This window comes from Bombyx mori, chromosome 16 (assembly GCF_030269925.1).
Source record: "Bombyx mori chromosome 16, ASM3026992v2".
NCBI lineage: Eukaryota > Metazoa > Arthropoda > Insecta > Lepidoptera > Bombycidae > Bombyx > Bombyx mori.
Genome location: NC_085122.1, coordinates 1,086,575 through 1,112,772, shown reverse-complemented (window position 1 = coordinate 1,112,772; position 26,198 = coordinate 1,086,575). Strand labels below are relative to the sequence as shown.

Sequence of the window (26,198 nt, the reverse complement as noted above, 5' to 3'; positions counted from 1 at the left end):
TCAAGAGCAACTGCTTCGCAAATGAATCTACTACCAGATCAGAATCGCGACCCGCTAAGAAGATTCGGCGGACTGATGCATTAGTTAGGTTGCACGTGGACCTCTTTGTCGAGTTCGACGAGTACGGGGGGTTACCGGGAGTTACCGGGGTCCCTAAGCCTGCTCCTAGTGTTAGAGCTGAAGACGTCTAATGCAAAGGTCAATAATAGGCGGCAATGTGGTGTTACCTGCTACAGTAATCAACAATAATTTACTTCGAAAAGTACGTGGTGCTTAATGAAATACAGACACGATACGAACTAACGTAAACATTGTTTTAGTAGATCCATTCGCGGATGAGCAGGCAAGATTAAAATTCTGTGGTATCACCCGAAACTGAGGTCTCCATTAAATCATGAATCTGTTTAGACTGTTGGCCTTTGCCATCGACATTTAATGACTTACTAGTAATACCTACCATAGTGCTGGAGGAGATTTTGACGTTTTGACGTGATTCTGAATTGCTTATTTATTTGCTTTGCATTGTTTATTATATGACAGTGTTTTAGCGGACTTTTTGGCCGGAACGCGAGGAGTGTAGTTGTGTAATTTGTTTCATTTTGTCTATTTAATGTTTCTTCAGGTTTAAAAATGTGTAATAACGGTGGTTTATTAACTGTTTAACATCTGTGAAAGTGCACAAATGTGGGAAAATGAAACAAAACCGCTGGACGTAACTTCTCTAGATCCTCCAAAAAGTCCACTGAAAAAATCACATTAAATGACCACAATTTTACTGAGATTATATTTCATCCCGTATCATCTCATCTCATTTCATTTCATCCCACTTGGGCAATGTCTCAAATTAATCATCTTCATTTCATTTCATAAAAATAAGAATATAAATTAAAATAAGACATGACTTAAAGGTCTTAGTTACCAGGTCATAAAATCCCTTAAAAAAAACAGTGTTTTAGCATCAGAAAAAAAGCGTAACCCTGTAAATCAATAAAACGATAGTATCCATCCAGTCGGTGTAACATTTAGCACCTGAATGTTGGCATCGTGTCAATAACCTCCCCATTTAGATGCGACCAATGATTGATATGAACACGACTTATAATGTAACGTGACTAATTCGGATTCATATACGTCCGATTTATTTATAAATTGTGACATGTACGGTGCGTGACTTGTTAGCTAAATGATAAATTCTTTAGCCCTGTACTAACGATGTGTGTATTATTGACGATAATGCACTCGCCTCCGATTAATTGTAATATGGATATTGTGAATGCGTATGCGTTTATTGTTCTCAACTACATTGGTTTTCCAAAACGCAACCGTTTTTTTTTTTAAAGGTAAATTGAATAGTTGATTTTGGAAGCAAGAAGTAAAAATGATATGACATGGTGGTATACTATACAGGTTTGGTTTCTCGGCGGCTCCCATTTACGAGATGCCGTGTTGCTTTTTGTGAATATTTTTTTTATTACCTAGGTGTGTGGACGAGCTCACAGCCCACCTGGTATTAAGTGGTTACTGGAACCCATAGACATCTACAGCGTAAATGCGCCCCACACCTTGAGATATAAGTTCTAAGGTCTCAGTAAAGTTTGTAACTTGCTGCTTTGCTTTTTAACGCAAAGACTGAAAATTTTGTTTTTTTTATTGCTTGGACGGGTGGACGAGCTCACAGCCCACCTGGTGTTAAGTGGTTACTGGAACCCATAGACATCTACAGCGTAAATGCGCCACACACCTTGAGATATAAGTTCTAAGGTCTCAGTATAGTTACAACGGCTGCCTCACCCTTCAAAACCGAAACGCATTACTGCTTCACGACCGAAATAGGCGGTGTGGTGGTACCTACCCGTGCGGACTCACAAGAGGTCCTACCACCAGTATAGTGCTGAAGAAGCTTCGAAACCCCTAATAATTTATATGTATGTATTGTTAGCTTTTAGTGACAGCGTTCTTGGTAAAATCTAAAATCTATTGAAGTTCGTGGCGAGCATGGCGATATAATACCTCCCCATTTGTAACGCTGAAAATCTATTGGGGAGATTTAACAGATATCTGGCGACTAATATGATGACGAGAGATCTGATAAATATGGGAGATGTTTCAGGATTACACAACGAGACTGATTCAATGTTTGGTGATGGGTATGTGCGCGAATTCAATGTACCAATCGAAAAACGATGTTTGGGCCATAAGGATATAATATATAATTACAATTTGTATTGTTTCTAAATTATTCAAAATAGACGCGATCGCCTTCTATAAAAAAAATTGTAAACAGTTTGTTTGTAACGTCAAAATAAGAGGTTTGTTAATAAACTCACGTGAAAGTATATTAAGGTACTTACAATAGAAATAGTCTAAAAATTTTGAGTATTTTCTTCGTGTTTTGTGAGCCGTAAGACTTAAGCAACTTAAAGTACCTTTGCGATTTGATCGTGTGTTTTCTTAATGTCGTCTTGTGACCAAGATGAAAATGTAAACTATACAAAATATCGGTAATAATACAACGTTAATAAGAATGCGAAATTAAACTATAAAACTTATTAAAAGAGACTCGGGGCACTCTTATTAAAAAAAAAAATACGGCTTCGCGCCAATAAAAACTAAAGCTATAATATTGTAAACAAAATTCAATTCAAATGGCTATTAATTTAGACTAGTGGCCCCGCAGTAGTGGAGATTCGACTATAATTAATTGAAATTATAAGTTTAAACATTATTATGGTTCTATTGTCAAACACAATATTTCGATAATATAATCACAGTATTCGCCAAAACTGCACTATAGATCAATAATATTAAAGACAAACAATATTAATCTATTTTCAATTCGACCACAGACTTGAAACAATAACAAAAATTTCCCAATAGACAGTAAACAAAAAGTATATTTTTATGTATGTGTAGTGTTAAATATATCGTAGTGTGCGTAATGTTTTCTTTATTGATTGAATGTATCTTTTATGCATTATTTTAAAAAGAAATTAGCATAGTGCACTTCTTCTCTATTATTCTCTATAAGTGTGGAAAATTTCATACTCCTCCGTCCGCGCAATTTTCGTAAAAAGGGATACAAAGTTTTTGCTTCACGTATTAATATATAGATGTAGCCATAGTAGAGCGTGACCGGCCATAGCTCGTTTTAAGATTTAAAAAAAAAACATAATTATAAAAAAAAATTGGCGGTCGATTACTTCCATACTGAATAAAAAAAAGTATTTTCACGTTTGGAAAAAGACGAAATCATATCGAATTCTACAAAAATACAAAAATGTCCTCCTACCCTGACATGTGCCGTAACACTTGTAATACTCGAAATGATAATGATACGTAATGATAAGATAATACTGCACTACAATCAGATCATTCAAGTGTTTCTTTTGTAATATTTATTTACAAAATATGCATCGATTTGTGTATTTCAATGAAAATTATGTTCACCACAATCATTAGATTTATTGACACCATATATCCTATAGGTATAGGTAATATACTAATGTAAATTACGTTGAATGACCACGTCACTATCAAGACTTCGGTGTGTGTGTACATTAGTCACTCCCATCGCAGTCAACTCCTCCGTCCCGACCTCTAGTCAGGGTCCACTGCTAGTGCTGACCGCGATAACCGCGGTAAGGGTACCCTACCCGGGTTCTGACCTCGAGGGGGATTGAACCCTTGGGCGAGAGCGCAGGGGACATCGGAAGAGGTTCGGTCACCGGTTCGAAAGAAAAAGGTCCATTGCTTAATCGCAACAGTGACCTTTATAGCCCCTTATCCGATTCCAAAGCCATCCAATAAAGCCACTTAAAAAAAAGCGCATTAAATTCAATTAGTGAGAAACGCACTTCCAAATCTTCCAAATCTTCACTTCTTTTATCTTATCTCTCAACGTCACTTATAGAAACACACGTTTGCATTGGAAAATTACGCAATTTACTAAAATTAAAATTTAATAGATAAAACTGACCTACACAACAGTATTAATTACAGTTATATAGAAATCTACGATTGAAGATATCTTGTCAACATTAAATTCACATAATGGTACTCCACCTCTATGAGATGAAATTATTATTAGCTTAGCAACAAACTGTTATGAACGTAACCACGAAATAAACTAAGAAGTTATCAACGGGGAGAACTTGTTTCAGTAAAAGTTGAGGGCCCCTGTTGTTTTTTTTTCTACCTAAACTGATGTCCTTGAGATTGATGGCATTTCAGCGTGACCCTAACAGTACTTCGCAGAATCTTCCACCGGATCAGAAACGCGACCCACTGAGAAAACGCGGCGAGAAACTCAGTGGGCTGTGTCTGTGGGTTAATTTACTAGCCGAGCCTTTCGTCGCAAGTGACAGGTTCGACAAGAACGATGACCGGGTGGCCCCCGAGCTGGAGGTCCTTGGTCCTTGGCCCATTTCTGTCGCGAAATCATCTCTTTGATGGTACAGCTGCTACTGCGATAATAATGTAATTAGCAAAAATAATATACTCCATTCGGAAGAGTTTAGAAAAAAATAGAAAGTGGGTCATCAAACAACAAAAATGATTCATTAAGTGCCCGCTATTAAGAAACAGGCGAAAGAGATAGCGATATGCTCCCAATGCGCAGAGGTACATTCACTGGAACCCACTCTTTTGAACGTTAATTCATACGTCATTTTTAACTGCATACAGCGTTCTTAGGGGTCGTCCTAATTGAGATTTCGTCCTCAGCTCTAAATTCGAGTCGAATCTAATCACGATGTCGCAGTTGAGCTGTATGGTAGGACCCCTTCTGAGTCCGCGCGGGTAGCTACCATCACTATTTCTGCCGTAAAGCAGTAATGCGTTTCGGTTTGAAGGGCGGGGCTGCCGTTGTAACTTGAGACCTTAGAACTCATATCTCAAGGTGGGTGGTGCATTTACTTCGTAAGTGTCTATGGGCTCCAGTAATCATTGAACACCAGGTGGGCTGTGAGGTCGTCCACCCGTCTAAGCAATAAAAAAAGCAGTCCTTGCGTTAAAAATTCTCGGGTTACAATTATCTCTACTGGTGGTAGGACCTCTTGTGAGTCCGCGCGTGTAGGTACCACCGGCTGCCTATTTCTGCCGTGAAGCAGTAATGCGTTTCGATTTGAATGGTGGGGCAGCCGCTGTAACTATACTGACCTTAGAACTTATATCTTAAGGTGGGTGGCGCATTTACTTCGTAGGTGTCTATGAGCTCCAGTAATCACTGAACACCAGGTGGGCTGTGAGCTCGTCCACCCGTCTAAGAAATAAAAAAAAAAACAAAAATTTCAGTCTTTGCGTTAAAAATTCTCGGGTCACAACTATCTTTTTTCTGTTAGCTAGCCAACGTGAAACCGTTGGTCCTGTCGCGAATCATCGCAATCTTATTTATTTATTCATTGAAAATAGACGCGGGGCGTTTAATGTTTTAGTTGACAGTGTTTTCGGGCGGACGGGAATGCGCGCCATTTGGCTAACGTCCATTTCGCTGGAGCGTCGCTACCGCAACGCGCTTGTGCTCTTTGAAACTTTAATATATTTCGTTTTTACGTTTGTAAATTGATTTTACTGGTGGTAGGATCTCTTGTGAGTCCGCACGGGTAGGTTGGTGGCTGCCTATTTCTGCCGTGAAGCAGTAATGCGTTTCGGTTTGAAGGGTGGGGCAGCCGTTGTAAATAAACTTGAGACCTTAGAACTTATATCTTAATGTGGGTGGCGCTTTTTGGGTGTAGATGTCTATGGGCTCCAGTAACCACTTAACACCAGGTAGGCTGTGAGCTAGTCCACCCATCGAAGCAAAAAAAAAAAATTACTCGAACAGAGAAGCTCATATGATGATAAACCGTTGCTCGTAACTTGGAACATGAGGTCCTTAACCATAATTGCTGTGAAATAACAGTTTGGTAGCAACTGGTGCGGACGTATAGCGCTTTATCGCTACGAAATTCTGTCCCCTTACGATCGATTGTCATTATCTTCACCGTTGCATCCAAAAGACAATCCAGTATTAACCATACGTAAAGTAAACTTCAAAAGGAAAAGGAGACAGTTCAGTAATATCATCTGAAATATATATGTATATTTCTTAGTCAAAACGCCCTGAGCAGACCCGACAATAAAATCTGTAAGGTACTTGAAAGGGCGAAAATAAAAATAAAAACGTAAATATTAAATTAATTCACAAAATTGTTAAGGGCCATTGTCTTCGACATTCGACCTTAATAATCGCCAAAAATTAGTTCTAATTTATTACGTACTTTTGCCCGCGACTCCATCCGCGTGAAATAATTACTTTGGCATAATGCTAAGTTTTACCCCCCATTTAATTTTCGTAGAAAGTGAAAATATTTTTGAATTATAGAATGTTAAGGAGCTATTTAAACCCCTATTTTGAAACATTCTTTATTGGTACTCCACTTGTATTGGTCTTACCGTGATGTTATAGCTTATAGCCTTCCTCAATAAATGGGCTATCTAACACTGAAAGAATTTTTCAAATCGGACCAGTGGTTCCTGAGATTAGCGCGTTCAAACAAACAAACTCTTCAGCTATAAAATATTAGTATAGATAACAATATAGAGTTACTAAAAACTTGACAAATTTTAGCGTTTTGGTCCAAGAGGGAAATTATCCGAAACATTCCTGTCAATCATTATACCTAATCTGCTATGTTTGAAAATAGCTCCTTCACTACAAATCCGAATTTTGACGAATTTGTATCCAAAGAAATCGTTACCTGTTACTTCGACTAATTAGAAAGAATCGTGACCCACATTATGACAGGCGCGCGTTAATTACTGCCGTTATTATTCATTGTTCGCGCATTTTATAATGATCACTTTAAAACTGAACTATTGTAAAATGTAAAAATATTTTTTTTGGTGAAATGAGAGCTTCGCGGCCCGTTGTCATGTGGGTCGTTTGCGAAATTGTAAACGACAAGTAAATCGTGTTTTTTTTTTTTTTCACAATGACGTGATCATAAGGAAAATGATCAAAGCGATCGTTTTAAACTTATAAGTCGCCTTTCCGCATTAAAAGTGTACATGTAATGTGTAATTTCTAAAAATATTCGAAATTGAGTTAATATGCGGAATCATTTGGTTATCACCAGTATTTTTCTCATAAATACTATCAAAAGAGCTTAGTTTAGCTTCTTTTTTGAAGTGAAACTTCCTTATCGGCGTTGGAAAAAAATTTACCGTCACATTTTTCGGTTACGCGTCACTTTTTTCCGTTACGCGCCATCTGTTTTGTATTCATGTCTATGATAATAAAATCCTTTTGTTTAAACTTTATCTAATTTAACTTTTTTGTATTCATGTCTATGATAATAAAATCCTTTTGTTTAAACTTTATCTAATTTAACTTTATTTAACCAATTTCTAGAAAGTTGCATGTAGATCATTTTTCGAAAAATAAGGCCATAAACAAGTTTCACTTCTTACGTGTGTACACTAGTACACGCACACATTTTTTTTTTAGTATACCTATATTTTGACTACTATTAACAAAATTAATACATCATTTTATCTTATTTAAAAGACAGATAATGCAACTGGTAAGTAATAAGAAATAAATTTTGCAAAGATGATTAATATTAAAAAAAATATATCAAATGTTAAACCTTTAAAACATTCTCCTGTAAAATTAGTAAGTTTTGAGATTATACAATTTTAATGCGAGAAAACAAAGTATGTACCACAAACAGTCAATAGCATGCGAATTTTTTTTTCTCTGCCCAGATGAGTAGGCAAGCGGTCCCCCTGAAACCTAGCGCGTTCCATAGACAATGAACGCTGGCATAGCCTATAAAGGCTACCAGCTTAGGTAGGAGAACAATAAAAAGACATTGAAAACTTAAAGTAAATTAATTGTATAGAAATAACAGCTACCCTTGAAATCTTATTGGAACGAAGTTTTGGAACGAAGTTCCTTACGGCAGGCTTGGGGGGATAGGGATTTTGCTGCGCGACCGAACTGAAAAAAATGTGATAGTAAAACCGTAAGAAAAAATCCGTGGAAAGAAGTGCGTGGAATAAAACCGTTAAATGAGACGTGCGCAGGCGCGACAGTCGTATACACAAGCGAGTAGTGTATAGTACGTTTCTCTTTCTCCCTCTTTCTTTTCGTTCTCTCATCCCTTCTCTCTCTATTTTGTAATTATTTCTATTTCTATGTAATTTTATGTTGTCAAACAAAAATAAAGAGACATATTTTGTTATTTTAATTGATAATTTGAATTACGATTTTATTTTTATTTTACGTAATTTATTTTATTTCCTAAAATACTGAATTTCCTAAATACTTTCCTGTACTTAAATAAAAACTAATCAGCAAAATTTAAGAGAAAAATCAAGAAAACCAACATAAAATTGAGCACGTTTTTTTTTTTGCAAATTGTGTCGATTCTACATTAGCCCAAGGAACTTCGTTCCTACCTGGTGTCCCACGACACCATATATTAAGTTATTGCTTCATAAGTAGTGGGTTAAGTGGTTCTCAGTAGGAATAAGAAACACTAAAAAACTTGCATTCTAAATATAAATTTAAGATATATTTCTTGTGTTGTTTGCACATCTAAAGTTCCGAGGGAGAACGAAAAACATTTGAACTTTATTGAATTGCCTAGGCATTTGAACCGAGTCTGTTCCCACTTAGAGATGACTATTGGAGTCACGGCGTGACTGCCGTCGTCACCCATCTCGCGGCATGAGGTGTAAGTCTGAATTGTATAGTATAACGGCTCTGCTATTCTTCGAACCGGAACGCCTAACTGCTGCGCGGTATAAACAGGCCGAATTGTGGTCTTACCCGTGTCAGCTCACAACCAAACCATTTATGTATACAATTTTCGATGTTTGATAGCATTGTATATCGACGCTTGAAAGGCGTCGTCGTGGCCTAAAGGATAAGACGTCCGGTGCATTCGTATGAAGCGATGCACCGGTGTTCGAATCCCGCAGGCGGGTACCAATTTTTCTAATGAAATACGTACTCAACAAATGTTCACGATTGATTTCCACGGTGAAGGAATAACATCGTGTAATAAAAATCAAACCCGCAAAATTGTAATTTGCGTAATCACTGGTGGTAGGACCTCTTGGGAGTCCGCACGGGTAGTTACCACCACCCCGCCTATTTCCGCCGTGAAGCAGTAATGCGTTTCGGTTCGAAGGGTGGGGTAGCCGTCGTAACTATACTGAGACCTTAGAACTTATATCTCGAGGTGGGTGGCGCATTTACGTTGTAGATGTCTATGGGCTCCAGTAACCACTTAATATCAGGTGGGCTGTGAGCTCGTCCATCCATCTAAGCAATAAATAAAAAAGGCGAACGTGACTAAGCGACAATAACTGCTTTGTACATAAATGATAGGCAATAACCATATTCGATGCGCAAAAAATATATATTTTTAGGTCTATTAAAATCATTTCAATCCTACTATTCGTTAAAATAGATTTTTTTTCAGGTATTTCATCTTTAAATTGGTCTACTGTAAAGTTCACGCATTGTCGCTTAGTCACCTTTGCCTTTCAAGCGTCGATATGTTTTGCCCACGAGATAGTGTACCTTAACCTAATGAATGTAATCTCAGGTATTATATGCAGCTGAGGATATCTGAGACGAAATGGATCCTATTTCAGCCACGACGTTGTATCACGTTATTCTTTTTATTTTTTATTGCATAGATGCGTGGAATAGCTCTCGGGTCACCTGATGTTAGGTGGGTATCGGAGCCCATAGACATCTACAACGTAAATTCCGCCGCCCACCTTGAGATATGAGTTCTAAGGTCTCAGTATAGTTACAGCGGTTGCCCCACCCTTTAAACGCATTACTGCTTCAGGGCAGATATAGGCAGGGTGGTGGTACCTACCCGCGCGGACTCAAGAGGTCCTGCCACCAGTAGAAGTATTCGATAAGTTGACGTACATTTAAGTATCAGTTGAGTGGAATATTTGAAATGTATTCAACTGATAATTATCTTTATCTCTATATATAAAAACGAATTGCTGTTCGTTAGTGTCGCTAAAACTCGAGAACGGCTGGACCGATTTGGCTAATTTTGGTCTTGAATTATTTGTGGAAGTCCAGGGAAGGTTTAAAAGTTGAGAAAATGTAAAAAGCTCGGAATTATATAAAAACAAACAATTTTGTTTTTCCTTTGATGTGTCTTTTATTTATCGATTGAGGCACTACGAAGTCTGCCGGGTCAGCTAGTTTTTAATAAATGTATCTTTTTTATTTAATTGGTTTTTTTATTTTAAGTATGTTTCAATGATAATATGTACACATGAGTCGACTATTATCAAAGCCGGCAATGTGACATTTGGACAATTATTGGTAAATCAGAAAAACGAATTATTGACTTTGTATTCCATTGGCAGTCACAAAACTCTTCTGAACGACATCTTAGATAAATAACAGGTTAAGTATTAACCTTTATTTAATGCAGGTTTTGAACCGTATTCTTTGAAGGAGACGATTATATTCAAATCAATCTGTATTGACATATCAATAATATTTTTTGTCCAAATGCACAGATTGCCACCTTTGATAATAGACGACTCACATATGGACTTGTTGTTGTCTGAAATAAAATAATTCATTCATTCATTTTATATTATTTCAGGTTGGCCGCATACCTGCAGACCATCCCCTGGTAGGAGGACACAAGGGACCGGTCCTGGACATCGCCTGGTGTCCGCACAACGACAACGTCATAGCGAGCGGCTCCGAGGACTGCGTCGTCAAAGTATGTCTCGATTTATTGACGGAATTTTTGTGAAAATTATAATGAGAGGTGAAAGGCTATTTGATTTAAGCGATATTTAACGGTATGTAGCGGCTTGGCTCTACCTCTGGCATTGCTAACAAGAGCGACGGTAACCACTCACCGTCAGGTGGGCTGTATGCTCGTCTGCCTGACAAGGGCAATAAAAAAAAAACTTTACAGGAGAGGCATTACATGTTCAAAATTTTAAAAAATAATAACAAAAAAATATGATGGGTGGACGAGCTCACAGCCCACCTGGTGTTAAGTGATTACTGGAGCCCATAGACATCTACAACGTAAATGCGCCACCCACCTTGAAATATAAGTTCTAAGGTCTCAGTATAGCTACAACGAATGCTCCACCCTTCAAACCGAAACGCATTACTGCTTCACGACAGCAATAGGCAGGGTAGTGGTACCTACCCGCGCGGACTCACAAGAGTTCCTACCGCCAGTAAATGCATTAAATTTTATCCACAGGTATGGCAGATCCCAGACGGAGGACTATCCCGGACGCTGACAGAGCCTGTGGTGGACCTAGTCTACCATCAGCGAAGAGTTGGACTAGTACTCTGGCATCCAACAGCGCAGAATGTACTCCTAACTGCTGGGTCTGATAACCAGGTGATTACAAGAAGATAAAGACATAGTTTTAATCTATACTAATATTATAAAGAGGAAAGATTTGTTTGTTTGTTTGTATTGAATAGGCTCCGAAACTACAGAACCGATTGGAAAAATTCTTTCACTGTTTGGAAGCTACACTATTCCTGAGTGACATAGGCTATAATATTTTTTGAAAAAAAATATAGGAATCCTTACTAAAACTCCAATAATGTAACCCAAGGTGTAACAAAATTAACTAAAATATTCTTTACATCGTGTGCCCCACGAAAACTATTGATGATAGAATAAAATGATATACTACGACTTTTTTTTTTATTGCCTTTGTAGAACACTATTATTTACAAAAAGTGTCGCGACAGCATATGTCTAACTATTATAGTTATGCCGCAATAAGTGTTATTTTATTTAAAAAAATAAAACAACGTCAGATATCGTTGAAATTTTTGTTAACGTCCCGAGCGGAGCCGGAGCGGGCCTCTAGTATAAAATATTCCTACAACAGTTGTGGCATTGAGAGTACATATAAGTGACTGTCTGTGTGTGTGTATGTGTGTATGTTGTGTGTGTGTGTGTGTGTGTGTGTGTGTCTGCAATAAAATATCCTGTCGTCAAGTTAATATCTATGTTATAGATAGCGATATGGAACGTGGGCACGGGAGAGGTACTGATCACCTTGGACTGCCACCCCGACCTCATTTACTCCGCTTGCTGGAACTGGACCGGCTCCAAACTCCTCACCACCTGCAGGGACAAGAAGATCAGGTAAATAATGTTTTTCTACTGTGTATTGGCTAGGGCTGGATTAAGTTATTGCAAACAAATCTATTAATAAAGATTTTTTTTTCTACAACATATATCCTGGCTACTATTTTGTTTTTATTGCCTAGATGGGTGGACGAACTCGCGGCCTACTTGTTGTTAAGTGGTTACCGGAACCCATAGATAACTACAATGTAAATGCCGGCACCCACCTGGAGATATGAGTTCTAATGTCTCAGTTTTTAAAGTATGTTTAATATGTACAATATACTCCGGTTTTGTTTCATCAGTTCACGTGCCCTCTGCCGCTATCACATTGCACGCACTGGGGCGTGACAGACAGAACATGTATAAACAAAAATGCTTATTATAAATATACAAGATTTGAGATATAAATAAATTATCAGACCCTGTAAGAAATGTCATACTTCAATATTAATAGTTGATAAAAAAAAACCCTACTCAAAGTAGATTTGATAGTCCCGTCTGGTGTCCAAAATATTGGCAAAAGAACTCGAGTGAGTCAACAGCCGTCTGGTGTAGTAGTAAATGACATGGTCACTACACAAAGGGGTCGCGGGTTCGAATCCCGCTAAGGGAGTATATTTGTATGATAAATATAAAATGTATTTTCCAGGGTTATGGATGTTTATTAAATATATATATTGTATAATAAAAATCTTACATTTATTTCTGTTATCTGGTACCTGTAATACAAGCTCTTTACGAACTTAGCACGGGACCAGTTAACGTGGCGTGATTGTTAGTAAATATTTATTTTTAATGTGTCTCATAAGATAATCTTCACAAATTATAATGAATATAAATGAAACTATAATCCCCTAAATTGACATCGAACGTGACCAAAATTTTGGCCAGAGTACTCGAGTGACTACCATCATGTGTCTCATGAGATAGTCTTGTTGAGATTTTGACCTCATGACTCAAAAACAGACGTGGACATTATCATCTTGTGAACAGGCTTATTTACCCACTTAACACCAGATGAGTCGCGAGCTCATTTGACCATCTAATTAAACTAAGAAAGCATATGAGCTTCGGTAGCCACTGAACATTACCGAAATCGTAAGCTCATTTGACCGTTCTAATAGTAAAATGTTTCTTCAGAATAATCGACCCTCGTAAAGGCGAGGTAGAGTCCGAAGCGATAGCCCACGAGGGCAGTAAGGCTTCTCGGGCCATCTTCCTCAAGCATGGACTGGTTTTCACAACCGGGTAAGTGCTTAGTTGACTTGTACAAAAATATTTTTATTTATACATGGTGCATTACAAATTCCCAAATATTTATTTATCCATGGTGCATCACAAATTCCCAAATGTTTATTTATCCATGGTGCATTACAAATTCCCAAATGTTTATTTATCCATGGTGCATTACAAATTCCCAAATATTTATTTTTCCATGGTGCATTACAAATTTCTAAATATTTACTTATACATTGTGCATTACAAATTCCCAAATGTTTATTTATACATGGTGCATTACAAATTCCCAAATATTTATTTATCCATGGTGCATTACAAATTCTCAAATATTTATTTATACATTGTGCATTACAAATTCCCAAATATTTGTTCGTTCCAATTTAATTGGTGGATTGTCTTATACAGTCCAATTGAGACTTCAACCTTATGTTTCAAGGTAGGTGGTGGCATTCACGTTGCGATGTCTATGAGCTCCGGTAACCAGTTTACTTCAGGTGGATCGCCAGCTCCCATGTCCTAAAATCAAATATTGTCGAATGGTCTGCTAGGCAACAAACACATGCTTAGACACGTGGGCGTTACAAAAGTTGCTTTTAAGCGTCTCCAGACCAGTATCGGTAGGCTGAGAGGGCGGGTTGTGTGCGGCAGTTTCAGCCGCATGTCGGAGCGGCAGTACTCGCTGCGCACGCCGGACGCGCTGGCCGAGCCCATCGTGACGGTGGAGATCGACACCAGCAACGGCGTCATGTTCCCGCTCTACGACCCCGACACCAACCTCGTCTACCTCTGCGGGAAGGGGGACTCCGTCATCAGATACTTCGAGGTCAGCCTTCCGATATTCTCCGCATCAAACCAATACTGTCCCGACCTAGCTACCATAACCATTCGGGTTACTAAAAAAAACAATTGTTTATTATAAATACTCCAGTTGAAGGTAGTCTGAATTTTCAGATATAACAATTGTTTTGGCGTATCAGATAGATTTATTTGTGACTTAAACCAGTATTTCTTACATAATATAACTATTATAGATAAACTCGATAAATTAATCTATACGATTACCACTTCAGATGTGCCATGCAATTTTCAACTGTAACGCTAGGGGATTAGGGCTGTTAATTTTTTATCGCGATTAAACAGCGCCTTGACATTAAAATCGCAGTATTGCTTCGTACTATTATCGCCTTCAACTGTTCCCACAACGATAACAACTCTCATTAATCAGGCAATTGTATTACCGATTATATTATCAGAGAAAGACTTTTTGATTTTTGTTTTATGACGTAATAGCTTTGTACAAACTACAGCGCATACTGAAGTATATTTGATCTATAAATATTTCAATAAATAACGAATGAAATTTCGCGCAACCGATCGATCGAAATCTACAGTGGTTTTTACGGATGTTCCGTTATAACTACTGAACCGTGCATCCGATTGACTTTAAACTTGGTATCCATGTAGAAAATACATGTACTTAATGGATAGGTACCTAATATTTATATGAGTGTGGGACTCCCTAATAGTAATGACAATAAATAATAATGTTAATTCTAAATGCCCGGCGAAATGCCCATGGAAATTTTATAGAATTTCAAAATGGTCAATTCGACCCGTATCGGTAGGTTTAGTGTTAAAGATTGACACATCGAGGACTAAACTATTGGTATTGTCCGACAGGTGACGCCGGAGCCTCCCTTCGTGCACTACATCAACACCTTCCAAACTCCGGACCCTCAGAGAGGTAGGTTCGCGCTCCACTGGTGGCCAGCTGTGGGATGAAAAATAGTCTATTTTCTTTCTAACAAATGTTCATTGTTGACTTCCACGGTGAAGGAATAACATCGTGTAATAAAAATCAAAGCCGCTAAATTATGATTTGCGTAGTTACTGGTGGTAGGACCTCTTGTGAGTCCGCGTGGGTGGGTAGGTACCACCGCCCTGCCTATTTCTGCTGTGAAGCAGTAATGCATTTCGGTTTGGAGGGTGGGGCAGTTGTAACTATACTGATATCTTAGAACTTATATCTCAAGGTGGGTGGCGCATTTACTTTGTAGATATCTATGGGCTCCGGTAACCACTCAACACCAGATGAGCCCTGATCTCGTCCACCCATCTAAGCAAAAAAAAAAGCACCGTTAATGGATCGGGAGGATCCGTAATGTCGAGTAAGGCGCGGTCCCGGCACGTTCCAGTGAACGACCTGTCTAATTAACGACTTGTTTTGTTTATTCCAGGTATAGGCATGATGCCGAAGCGCGGGTGTGACGTGGCCACCTGCGAGATCGCCAAGTTCTACCGGCTCAACAACTCCGGACTGTGCCAGGTGAGCATAATGTCTTCTTCTTCTTTAGGTTTTGAGTCCGGCACGGATTGTACATTAGCCGGTGTTAAGACTTTTATAATTAGCCGTTTTAATTATTTACAGTTGTTTATGAATAATAAAAAGCGAAGGAAACTTAATCAATTGGCATGAAATTAAATGAAATGAGATGATACGGGATGAAATATAATCTCAGTAAAATGGCGGGCGTTTACTGATACTTTTTCGGTTGACTTTTTGGAGGATCCCGAGAAGTTACGTTCAGCGGCTTTGTTTCATTTTCCCACATTTGTGCACTTTCACAGATACTAAACAGTTAATAAACCACCGATATTACATATTTAAACCTGAAGAAACATATTATCCCAAAATTTCACTCCTCGCGTTCCCGCCAAAAAGTCCGAGCATTCGGCTTGCTTAATGGCGCCTGGGACGCTGGTGTTTGTGGCCTCCTTGACAATGTCCGTCCACCTGGTTGACAGTCTCCCTCGACTTCTCTTTCCTTCCACGTGACCTACAACTATTAAGGCTTCGTCAAACAGAACGCGTAATTAGCGCGCGTCAGAGCGCTAAATTGACGGCGCGCTATGACGCCGAGATGTGTTGTACTACTATGGTAACATACCGTCAAACAGAGCCCCAGCGCTATAAGCACGTAACGCTCTGTCGCGGCGTTAGGACGCTTTGACGTCAGGCGTTGTAATTTTTTACAAATTTTATTTTAGCGTCCGAGTGAATGTGTATTAAAATACTAGATAATGCCCGAAAAATTTATAGAAATAGTTAGAAAATACCCATGCTTATACAATGCTACATCTGAATCACTCGATATCTTAATACTTTTAAATCTTCACACTGCTATCGAAAGGCACTATGATTTGGCGAATGCGTTGCGTCAAGGAGCGTTGGGCTCATCTAGTCAATTTGTGTTACATGAAAAGAGCGCGACGTTAAAACGCAGCGCTAAATACGCGTTCTGTTTGACGAAGCCTTTAATAAAAAAATGAAAAAGAAACTACAGTTGTTCGTTTGTGTCGAGCAGGTGGTCTCCATGACGGTGCCCCGCAAGTCGGAGCTGTTCCAGGAGGACCTCTACCCGGACACGCTGAGCGACGAGGCCAGCCTCACGGCGGACGAGTGGCTGCAGGGCGAGGACGCGGAGCCCTGTACCATGTCGCTCAAGGTAACCTCCTACTGGTGGCACGGCGTCTTGCCGGCAGGGCCTGATCCTCAGGCCTGACACCTGATACAGGTGTATCTCCCGAAATGACGTCCTTCGGGATTTTCCCGGAAATGAAATCCCGTCTTATCATCAGGACGGGTACCGGTGAAGGCGGACTTTCGGCGCGCTTTGCGGTACCGTAGGTCTGGTGTAGCCAGTGTTGTGGAGCTCGATGGGGTTTAGTCGGTAGTCGTTCTGCGGGGCAAGTGCTTCACGCGCCTTTTTCAAGGCGTAGTCTCCTGCAAGGAATTCGAGGAGGTGGAGGACCTTGGCCCTCCTTGTCCCCCTCTTCCTCTCAGGAGGCGCCGGAGTCCGGCATAACCCGGTTCGTTACCCCCCCCGGTATCCGTAAATGGATTCCCCAGAAAAAGGGCCTGATACTGTGGCGAGTAGCCATCATACAACGCAAGATATTTGACAGATGCCTGAATCTCGCTTACGACATTTTCAAGATAAAGCACATATATACAAGTTCCGAGCAACAACATTCTGACCGTCGGTCTACCGAGCAATATCACCCGCTCGGTGGAAGATCTTCCCTTTGTCGTTTAAACATCCCAAAATACCATCTACTATTTGTTCCGTGAAGCAGTAATACATTAGGGGGCGTCCATTAATTACGTTTTTGAGAATATTTTAACCCCCTCTCCCCCCTTGGTAAGATTAGACTTGCGCAAAACATCACTTGCCAATGTAATGTGATATGACATCACTTTTACAGACAGGTGATATTACTCGAAAACATTACACATCACTCTTAACATTACTCGGTGCGTTCAATAGATACTGTGACGACGAATACATTGTATCTATACACCCGAATCATTACCTAAGTGATGTGTATGAACACATCACTTAGGTAATGATTCGGGTGTGTCATTACAGTAGTGTATTACAATACAAAGTATGAACTTTGTATTGTAATACACTGTTATATTACTTGACAGAGATTGACTTACTTAATAATATAATAATTTTATTTTTTACTTAATATAATTTATTGTGGGATGAACGGATTTCATATGGCGACTTAGACTGCAAATTGAGCTCGACAATAATGTTAATATACGAGAGCAGTAGATGCATTGTTTCGGCGCGATATCCTCAAAGTGCATCCAAGGAGGACTACTTTCATTTAGACGCCGTTCTTTCTTTCACTTATTAAACACGCATTAAAACAAATAATAAAACTATCTTCAAACAAGTGCTTAAGTAATTCAAACACAAAAATTAATATGAAATATTACTAAACAATTACGAGCGACTAGCGATTTTACAAAAGTTGCGAATAAAAAATTAAGTAACTACTTGCGGGGAACTACCGGCTGGCCGCATGAAAAATATAAACACAAATACCTATATTAAAATTCAGACTTACCATAGGTATAAAAATGTACCTAGCGGCCAGGGCATACGGTTCAAAATCACTAGGAATAATTCCGTGTCGCTTGCTCATTTATTTTGGTCGATCGGTCTGTCTCGCTCGCTCGGTTCCGTTCGTGTATTAAGCAACATTACACGACAAAGAAAGAAACATGTTGGGTGATAGTGTGATGTTTGTTTCCTTCGCGTAATGTGTGATGTTGCATTATATCGTAGAGTAATATTACCGGAGTAATATCACTCGCATTACTTACACATGTCTAGGTAAGATATCGTATGATTTTTCTCAGCTACCTCCCCCCCCCCCCTCTTATTTCATGCGAGATTCTTCAAAACTTCTAGACTTCAAAACTTCAAAAGAAAGCAGGCTAGAACGTGTCCGCGCGTCGCTGTTTATCGGCTCTTATTGGACGTCCCCATAGTGTGAAGGGTGCAGCCCTGTACTGTAAAAACTGAAACTTGGAACTCATGTCTCAGGTTGGGTGGTGAATAATACGTTGTAGATGTCTACGGGTCATAGCAGTTTAAAGAAACCTGTTCTAGTTCTAAATGCTTAAAATTTATATAGTTTGATAAATGTACGCATCACCCATGTCCGGGAAGGGGAAGCCCCGCGTTAATATAATGACGTCACGGTAGTATAATGACGTCACAGCAATTATGATGTCATCATGGCAATCTAATGACGCCACAGAAATATAATGACGTCACAGCAATACAATGACGTCACCGCAATATGATGTCATCAGGGCAATGTAATGACCTCACAGCATTATAATGTCATGGCAATGTAATGATGTCACTGCAATATAACGATGTCACAGCAATATGATGACGTTATGGCAATGTAATGACGTCATGGCAATATGATGACGTCATGGCAATGTAATGTAACCTCCCGGCAATATAATAGTAAATTTATGTAAATGTGTTATAGTTGAGGCCCAGTAAGGTAAGTCAACGCGTGAGAGAATAACGCGGCGGTCTTGAATGTCGATGTTGTTTTAAATTGTTTCTTGTTCGTACAAATAGTTCACTAATACGTGTTTTTTTTTCTTTACTAAGAAGTCTTTAACAAATCACAATATGTAAAAGTTTTAAAACGCATCCTGAATCCGAATGAGGCATGGGACCGTGTCAAGTAATTGTTAGGATAATTGGCTCGCAGTGTTTTTCAGTTTAATACTTGTTTTTGAGTGTGTTGCGACCGACTACCTGTCAGCAATTGATGTTATTTGACGTTGTTAATGACGGGAGCGAATGCGGTGCCTACCACAGGAAAGACGAATTAGCCAATAATTAATAGTTGTATTATGAGTTCATGCGGGTAGTAACCACTATCCTGCCTATGTCTCGTTTTTGAACTCCTGTCTCAAGGTGCATGACGTTCATGTTGTAATGTCCATGAGGTCCGGTAACCACTCGGAACACCAGGTAGACCGTGATTCCTCCCACCAGTCCATCGCAAATAATAAGAAAAATAATACTGTACAAAATATTTGATAATAACTAAGATTGTTTCTGCTCGTTATAATTCTGTTGGCTTGACTTTATTTAACTTTAATGTTTTGTGTGTGTGTGTTTGTTTGTGTACTCATTCTAACTTTGAATTATAAAAATATTGATCGCCTGTACTTTTCTCTTGTTACTAACTATATTAATTTTGATGAAACTTGTTGAATGAAACATGATCTACATTTGATACGATAATATTATGTAAAATTCAACTTCAACGTGCAATTTAATTTAAATAAAAGAAGATATTTTATTTCAGGTTAAATCATTATTAAATTATTCTTTAATTTGGTAAACCTATAAGTCAAGATAATTGATAAATCAATTTCAATAACACAACACGGAACATTATAATGTTTTTTTTTTTCAAAATCGAAAGCTTTCAAAATGTCCAAGGATATATTTATTATCCGAAAAAGCCAACAGAAGAATAAAGAGACAGATGCTATCGGCTAGGGGCTCCCTAACCAAACTACAGGAGCGCGCTTTGGTTGTGCAGGGCGGCTACGTGTCCGGTCGGGCTGCCACTCAGCTGCACGTCACCAAGAAGAACGCACTAGCCACCACCAAGGACAGAGACAAGGACCGCTCGCCGACACCCGCCGCCAAGCTTGACCGACACGCCGACAGCCACTCCGGCACGCCCGCCTCCGCCACGCCTCCGCCGGCGGTCAGCGCGGCCGTGGTAAGCCACTCGCACGTCACACCCCCCCAAGTTCTCAGTCTGTCTCACTCGCTCTTACTCGTATGTCCTCACAGGAGACTGCAATCTCGCGCTCTCAATATCAAGTATGTAAAACAAAAACGTGACGCAAGTGCCACGCTAGCCAATTTGGTACATAACATCTCTTGGCGTTGAAAAGCCGACCTTACAGTCAATGTTGCCAGGCCAACCGAATAAAATAAAACCAATATTTTAATATTGCAGGAGAAGCAGTTGTCAGATTTGGTTGACGAGATCCGAAAACTGAAATCGGTAATAGTAAAACAAGAGAACAGAATTCGCGCCCTCGAGGCGGTGATGAAGGCGTCTCCCCTCCCGCAACCCGCCTCGCCCCCGCCCTGCGCCGCGCCCCTCGTCCCCGACGCCACCAACCACGAAACCGACGGTATGGCACCGGACGAGGTATAGACTATAATGTCATCAAGATATGCGAGATTTTAGTAGGTCGCCCTGAATTTGGTTAACCAAACAACTCATCCGAACAACAGTTACCATGACGCAACAGTAGATTTTAAAAAATTGATCGTCAAAAATCAACGAACGTTTTGTCAACAAACAAACAGTAATCACTGGTAGCCGGTCGTCACCGGACAATGTTGATATGCAGCTCTCAAATTCATTTACACTTAACTACAGATTGAACTGTATTCATGAGTACTTTACGCCCGTGGCCTGTTGGCATTAGCAATTATAAATGTTATTGACACTGGCAACATTCGAGTAAGCTTGTTTAATATGTCACTATGACCAATTTCAGACGTCCTACTAAGAACTTTGGAACGAACCTTTAGAGTTTTGTGCGAACTTTTCTAACGAACAAAGCTCTAAAGGGATATGAACCAAGAACACTTGTGTAGGTAATCAATTAACGAACCCCTATGACTTCTCAAAACCAAATGAATTGTGTTTGTTCCTGTCTAAATGTGCGGCCAATTGATCCTTATCTAGGACACTTGTCACTTTGGCTGAAGGATAATATGCGTTTTATTAATTCTATCTGATGCTATTAGATAATCTTTAAAGATATTGACGTCAATTTATTCTTAACTCAAGCCTGACTTACGATGGACAGATAGGATGTAATATCGATATATAAAAACGAATTGAGTTTTCAATAGTAGAGTCGCAGGGATTTCAATATATGACTTGAAGCTTACACCTGTTTCGTTATGTGTCTAGTCTATTTAATTGTACAACATCGAATACTCAATTATTCTAAACCTAAAAATAAAATTTCGAAATTTTACCCGGACAGTCTGCTGGCGGTTTTTTTTCTAATTTTCTCATAACTTTAGCTATCCAAATTTTTCCTATAAACTTTTGGCTTATTTTTAAATAAATAATCACATCTAGCCAAACACTAATCCCGACGTATGACGTCATATGTCAGTAAACATTGTGCTGTTTATCTATGGTTAGGTGGTGGTTTATTTTAGCCTCAAACTAAGTCATATCACGGTGATGATTTGGAAACATAACAGATATCCGGCTCCCTATTGTTTTGTAATATTATCGTTATCGATTCTAAATCGATTATGAACGAATATTAATATCAATATTATCGATTCTCGATTGAAAACTCGAAACGTTGTGTTTGATATGATTTTTGAATCTTTATTAAAGTTACATGATTTCAACGAACAAAGATGCTTGTTTTTTTTTTTAATATTATTTAAGCGTTTTGACCGTTTCGCGAGTGGCGCTTGAAACATGTAGTGAACGTTTGAGTTTACTTGTATGCGTGCGTCTTAGACAAAATAGCTGTTGACTGTTGTAGAATGTCAACATTAGAGTCCGTAAGTTACAGGGCAAGACCTCGAAATCAATATAATGCACGGATCGATATATGCTTAGCATTCTATTCAAGATTGATTTGATTTCATTTTCGTTCACCGTTTTTTTTTTCGCTCATTAGTTCGTTTTCGCTGGTGTAACTCGTTTTTGAAATGTGCCATGCGATTTTTATACTTACCGCCAAGAAAAATATACCAAGACAATGCAATGTTCGGTTGACGCACTTTTCAAAATTTATGAGAAACGATGTTGCATTGGCGATCAAACAGGGTCACTAATTACATAGCCAGTGATCCCCAAAGACAGTAATTCTGAATGAACTTGATCTAATAACTTGCGATCAATAGACATTCGTCTTCTACATTATATGATGTTTTGGTTTCAAAAGATTTGGAGCAGCGTTCGTTCAATATAAAACGGTTTCGCTCCGCCGCTGTTACTTGTCAATCTTACAGAGACTCCGCGCTTACTATGACTTACAATTTTGACGAATGTTTTGCGCACGCTCGCGAGAGGCTCAGTAATTTAAAACTAATTCTAGAAGTAAATTTCTCGAAATAATGACAATGACGCCTCAAAACATTTACAGACCATCGACAATGAACTGTAATAAAGTCTTAATTTATCTGTGATAATTATGATTCGCAGATAAAAAAATAATAAGTATGTCAATGTTTTGATGATCATTGTTTTTTTTTTCGATTTTGAAGTTACTGTAGTACACTGGCGGTAATAATAATTGATTTCCCATACAGAATAAGCGAATTTACAAAAAATGCAATTTTAAAGCTCTTTAATGAATCAAGAACATAAAAGACCCTTAAAGGTAACATGGTACTTGAAAATAGTTTAACTTGAACTAGAAATATGCGTATCTAATAAACGACATGTATGTATTGAGCACGGTATAAATTAAAATATACACAAAAAACTCAAGAAATAACTTTAATTTAAATTTCTAAAATAAAAACGATACTACCATTTTTCTGTGCGCCAGTGTACGATCTATTTATTTATAATACTAATAATATAAACATACGTATTGTAAATAGTTAATTTTACTTTGTTTCATATAAGTTATTAGCGTGCCCTATACAAAAAAAAAACTGTGAGTTGTGGCGTTGGTATACGCGGGGTTACGGTTTTGCCCGACTGGCTACTTCTAGTCGCGGGACCATACGTCTGTTGGTCACCTTGTCTCCCACATGCCCGCCATGAAACTCTCAAGTTAACTACAGGGTGTTCCTTGAGGTCCCCTGGTGCACGGCCCATCAAATAGGCTCTCTATTCGCTTGCCTATTACGTTAATAAAACGGTTGCTGTCGTCTCTTGTGACACATTTTATATCTGTGTTCATATCGTAGTGAAAAAATGCGATTAAGATAAATAAAACATGCTAAACCTCGGCATCGCTGTCTGTTTAGTTATTTTAAAAAAACGTTGAGTAATTGGGTATTTATTTTTTAATTGCATTTAATAAACGATGCACGGTCAACGGAATTAAATAATGGAATTTAGAAAAAAGAAATAGCTTTGACTATCTCGCAATTTGTTGCAAACAGATCTTTAGTCTTTATGCCTTTGTTTTTTCATTTCTATTCTTCTAAATAACATATTTTTCTAGTTTCCTAGTTAACGCATGTTGTCTCCTCTATACTAATACGAATAGTTTTAAGCAAGATTATGATTTTGAAATACTTTGCGTGTCGGTTGAACAATTAAAAAATCATTTGGCGCGTATTTGAGTTCATCATTTGTTTTTCGCGGGTTTATTTTTCGTCCTGATTATTGTCGTTTTAGCGTTACGTGAAAAATAAAATTAGATGACGAATACTTCCGTTAGGAAAAGTTGAATTTGTTTTAAAATTAACATGCATGTTGCTTCGAGGGCTTCAAATAATATTATTAAAAAATTCAGTCTATTACGTTCGGTCTAACTAAAAGGCTTTGGCCACCACATACTGTTTTATTTTTCAACTTCAAAAATTTACTTTTCTACAAAAAATTCTAATATCAAGTGTTTATGTTTTGTATGATTTAGAAATTTCGGTTACCTTCAACTAAATTGCCACGAGTTCTAAAGACCGTTAATAATAATACGTTTTCAAATCTCGTAACATGTAGTGCTCGTGAAAGCTATTAATTAGCAACCAGTCAAAGTTAATCCTTTCGATTGACTTATTGACTACGAAGGAACTTTCAATAGTTTTGTTGCTTCTCTCGACGAACCAGCCGCCCAAAAATCACATGATTTTGTTTTGACAGCTAGTTATGTCACCTCTAATAGTGACAGTTGACAGCTAGAGTCGTACTGTCATTGTTGAAGCAGCGAGTATGTAGTATTAATGTAAATGAATGAACGAATTAAGTATTATAGTGAATGTATTTGTAATGTATTACATTTTTTAGATTTTTCTTTATTATTATTAATTTTTTTTGTATTTCTAAGACGGCGTTAAGTTTAGATGTTCGTGAATCATGACAAGGCTTAAAAATGAATGAGGATGAGTTTTTTTTTTTTTTAGAATTTGTATGAAAATGCTTGTTTTTTTTACCTCTGGAATATTCATGTAAATTATTTTATTAAGTAAAAATTAATAATTATTGTTTGTGAAGCTTTCTGTAATATTTGTTTTTCCTTTTGTTTAGTTATTTAACATTTATTTATAACCCTGTTATATTTACGTAATTATGAATTAAAAATCGATTTAACATACAAAAATAATAGGCATTTTTGGGAAGTAATTACAAAAGATATTAAAAATGTTTAGACGGTTTTCGAAAAATATTCCTTATAAATATTATTTATGTAAGTTTAAAGTGGAGAAGTTTTGCTCATTACAGAAATGCTTACACCTATTGTATTAATGAATTATGATTTTTGGTACTAAATACGTGCTATAATTATGAATTATACGCTATGCTAATTAACATGGACATAACATGTAAACAAACTGTCAGCAACACTTGCTAATGTATGTATTTGCCAGTATTTTTAATTTTAAATATAAAAGATCGTGCTATCGACAGTCATTAATTAATTATCTGTGTAAGTTCATATTTATATACTCCTTGATGAAATAAAATGTTATTTTTAAAACTGAAAATAGTAAAATAAGCGCACAAATTTATATTTTCTAAATTTTTTTTTTGTTTAGAGATAAATAGCATTTTTGTCTTTTTATGAAATCAAAGCAAAGAAATGTGTTTGTCTGTTTTAAATAAAACTTCTTACCATTGGATTTATGAAAACGTTAAAAATAAATACTTTAATTCTTAGGCTTTTGAAATATGACTATATATTATTATTTGCAGTTAATTATTTATCGGTAATAGTAGTATAATTACAATAACTTTAATTACCTTGAAATTGCTGCTAGTTAAATTTTAGTATTTACGTATAAAAAGCAATAATATGTGTTTCAATTTGCACAGAATATCGGTCTCACAATAATCTGTTTCATCATTTACAAGTAGGACAAATGCGGTTCATAACTAGAAATTATTTAATTCAGTATTGTATGTATATCGTTCGTATTTTTAGTAGGAACATACAGGGTGGTGCCTTACCTTTGCAGGGTGTAGCCCGAGGACTTGTAGAACAGCAGTAATTTCATTGTGAAAATCGGTGCTCAGCGAGCGAAAGTGCCAAATTGTTGTTTTTTTTTATAAATCTACAACATTGGAATTAATATATATATATATATATATATATATTAAAATTTATTCAATGTAAATAAGTGCCTTGTGTTATCACGAGTCTTACTCATGAAAACGTTGCTATTACGAATGTTAAGCTGAAATATAAATATATTTTACTATTTTCATTGGTTGTGTTATTTA

General features: G+C 37.7%; 1 protein-coding gene across 4 annotated transcripts in view; it reads left to right on the top strand.

The window, feature by feature from the left end:
* The window catches only part of LOC101745724 (coronin-1C-A), a 38,357-nt gene extending 12,175 nt beyond the window's left edge, over positions 1-26,182 (top strand). For 2 of the 4 annotated variants that reach the window (XM_021349719.3, XM_062672874.1), the window contains 10 exons: positions 10,638-10,760; positions 11,262-11,405; positions 12,040-12,170; positions 13,296-13,403; positions 14,043-14,217; positions 15,075-15,138; positions 15,632-15,720; positions 16,760-16,900; positions 20,337-20,522; positions 20,766-26,182. In XM_021349719.3, the coding sequence (XP_021205394.1) occupies positions 10,638-10,760; positions 11,262-11,405; positions 12,040-12,170; positions 13,296-13,403; positions 14,043-14,217; positions 15,075-15,138; positions 15,632-15,720; positions 16,760-16,900; positions 20,337-20,522; positions 20,766-20,969 (1,365 nt within the window). In that variant the 3' untranslated portion in view covers positions 20,970-26,182. Of the gene's footprint in view, positions 1-10,637; positions 10,761-11,261; positions 11,406-12,039; positions 12,171-13,295; positions 13,404-14,042; positions 14,218-15,074; positions 15,139-15,631; positions 15,721-16,759; positions 16,901-20,315; positions 20,523-20,765 lie in introns of all 4 variants that reach the window. The other 2 variants (XM_021349718.3, XM_012692756.4) reach the window with 1 other exon arrangement.
* Positions 26,183-26,198: the final 16 nt, after the last annotated feature.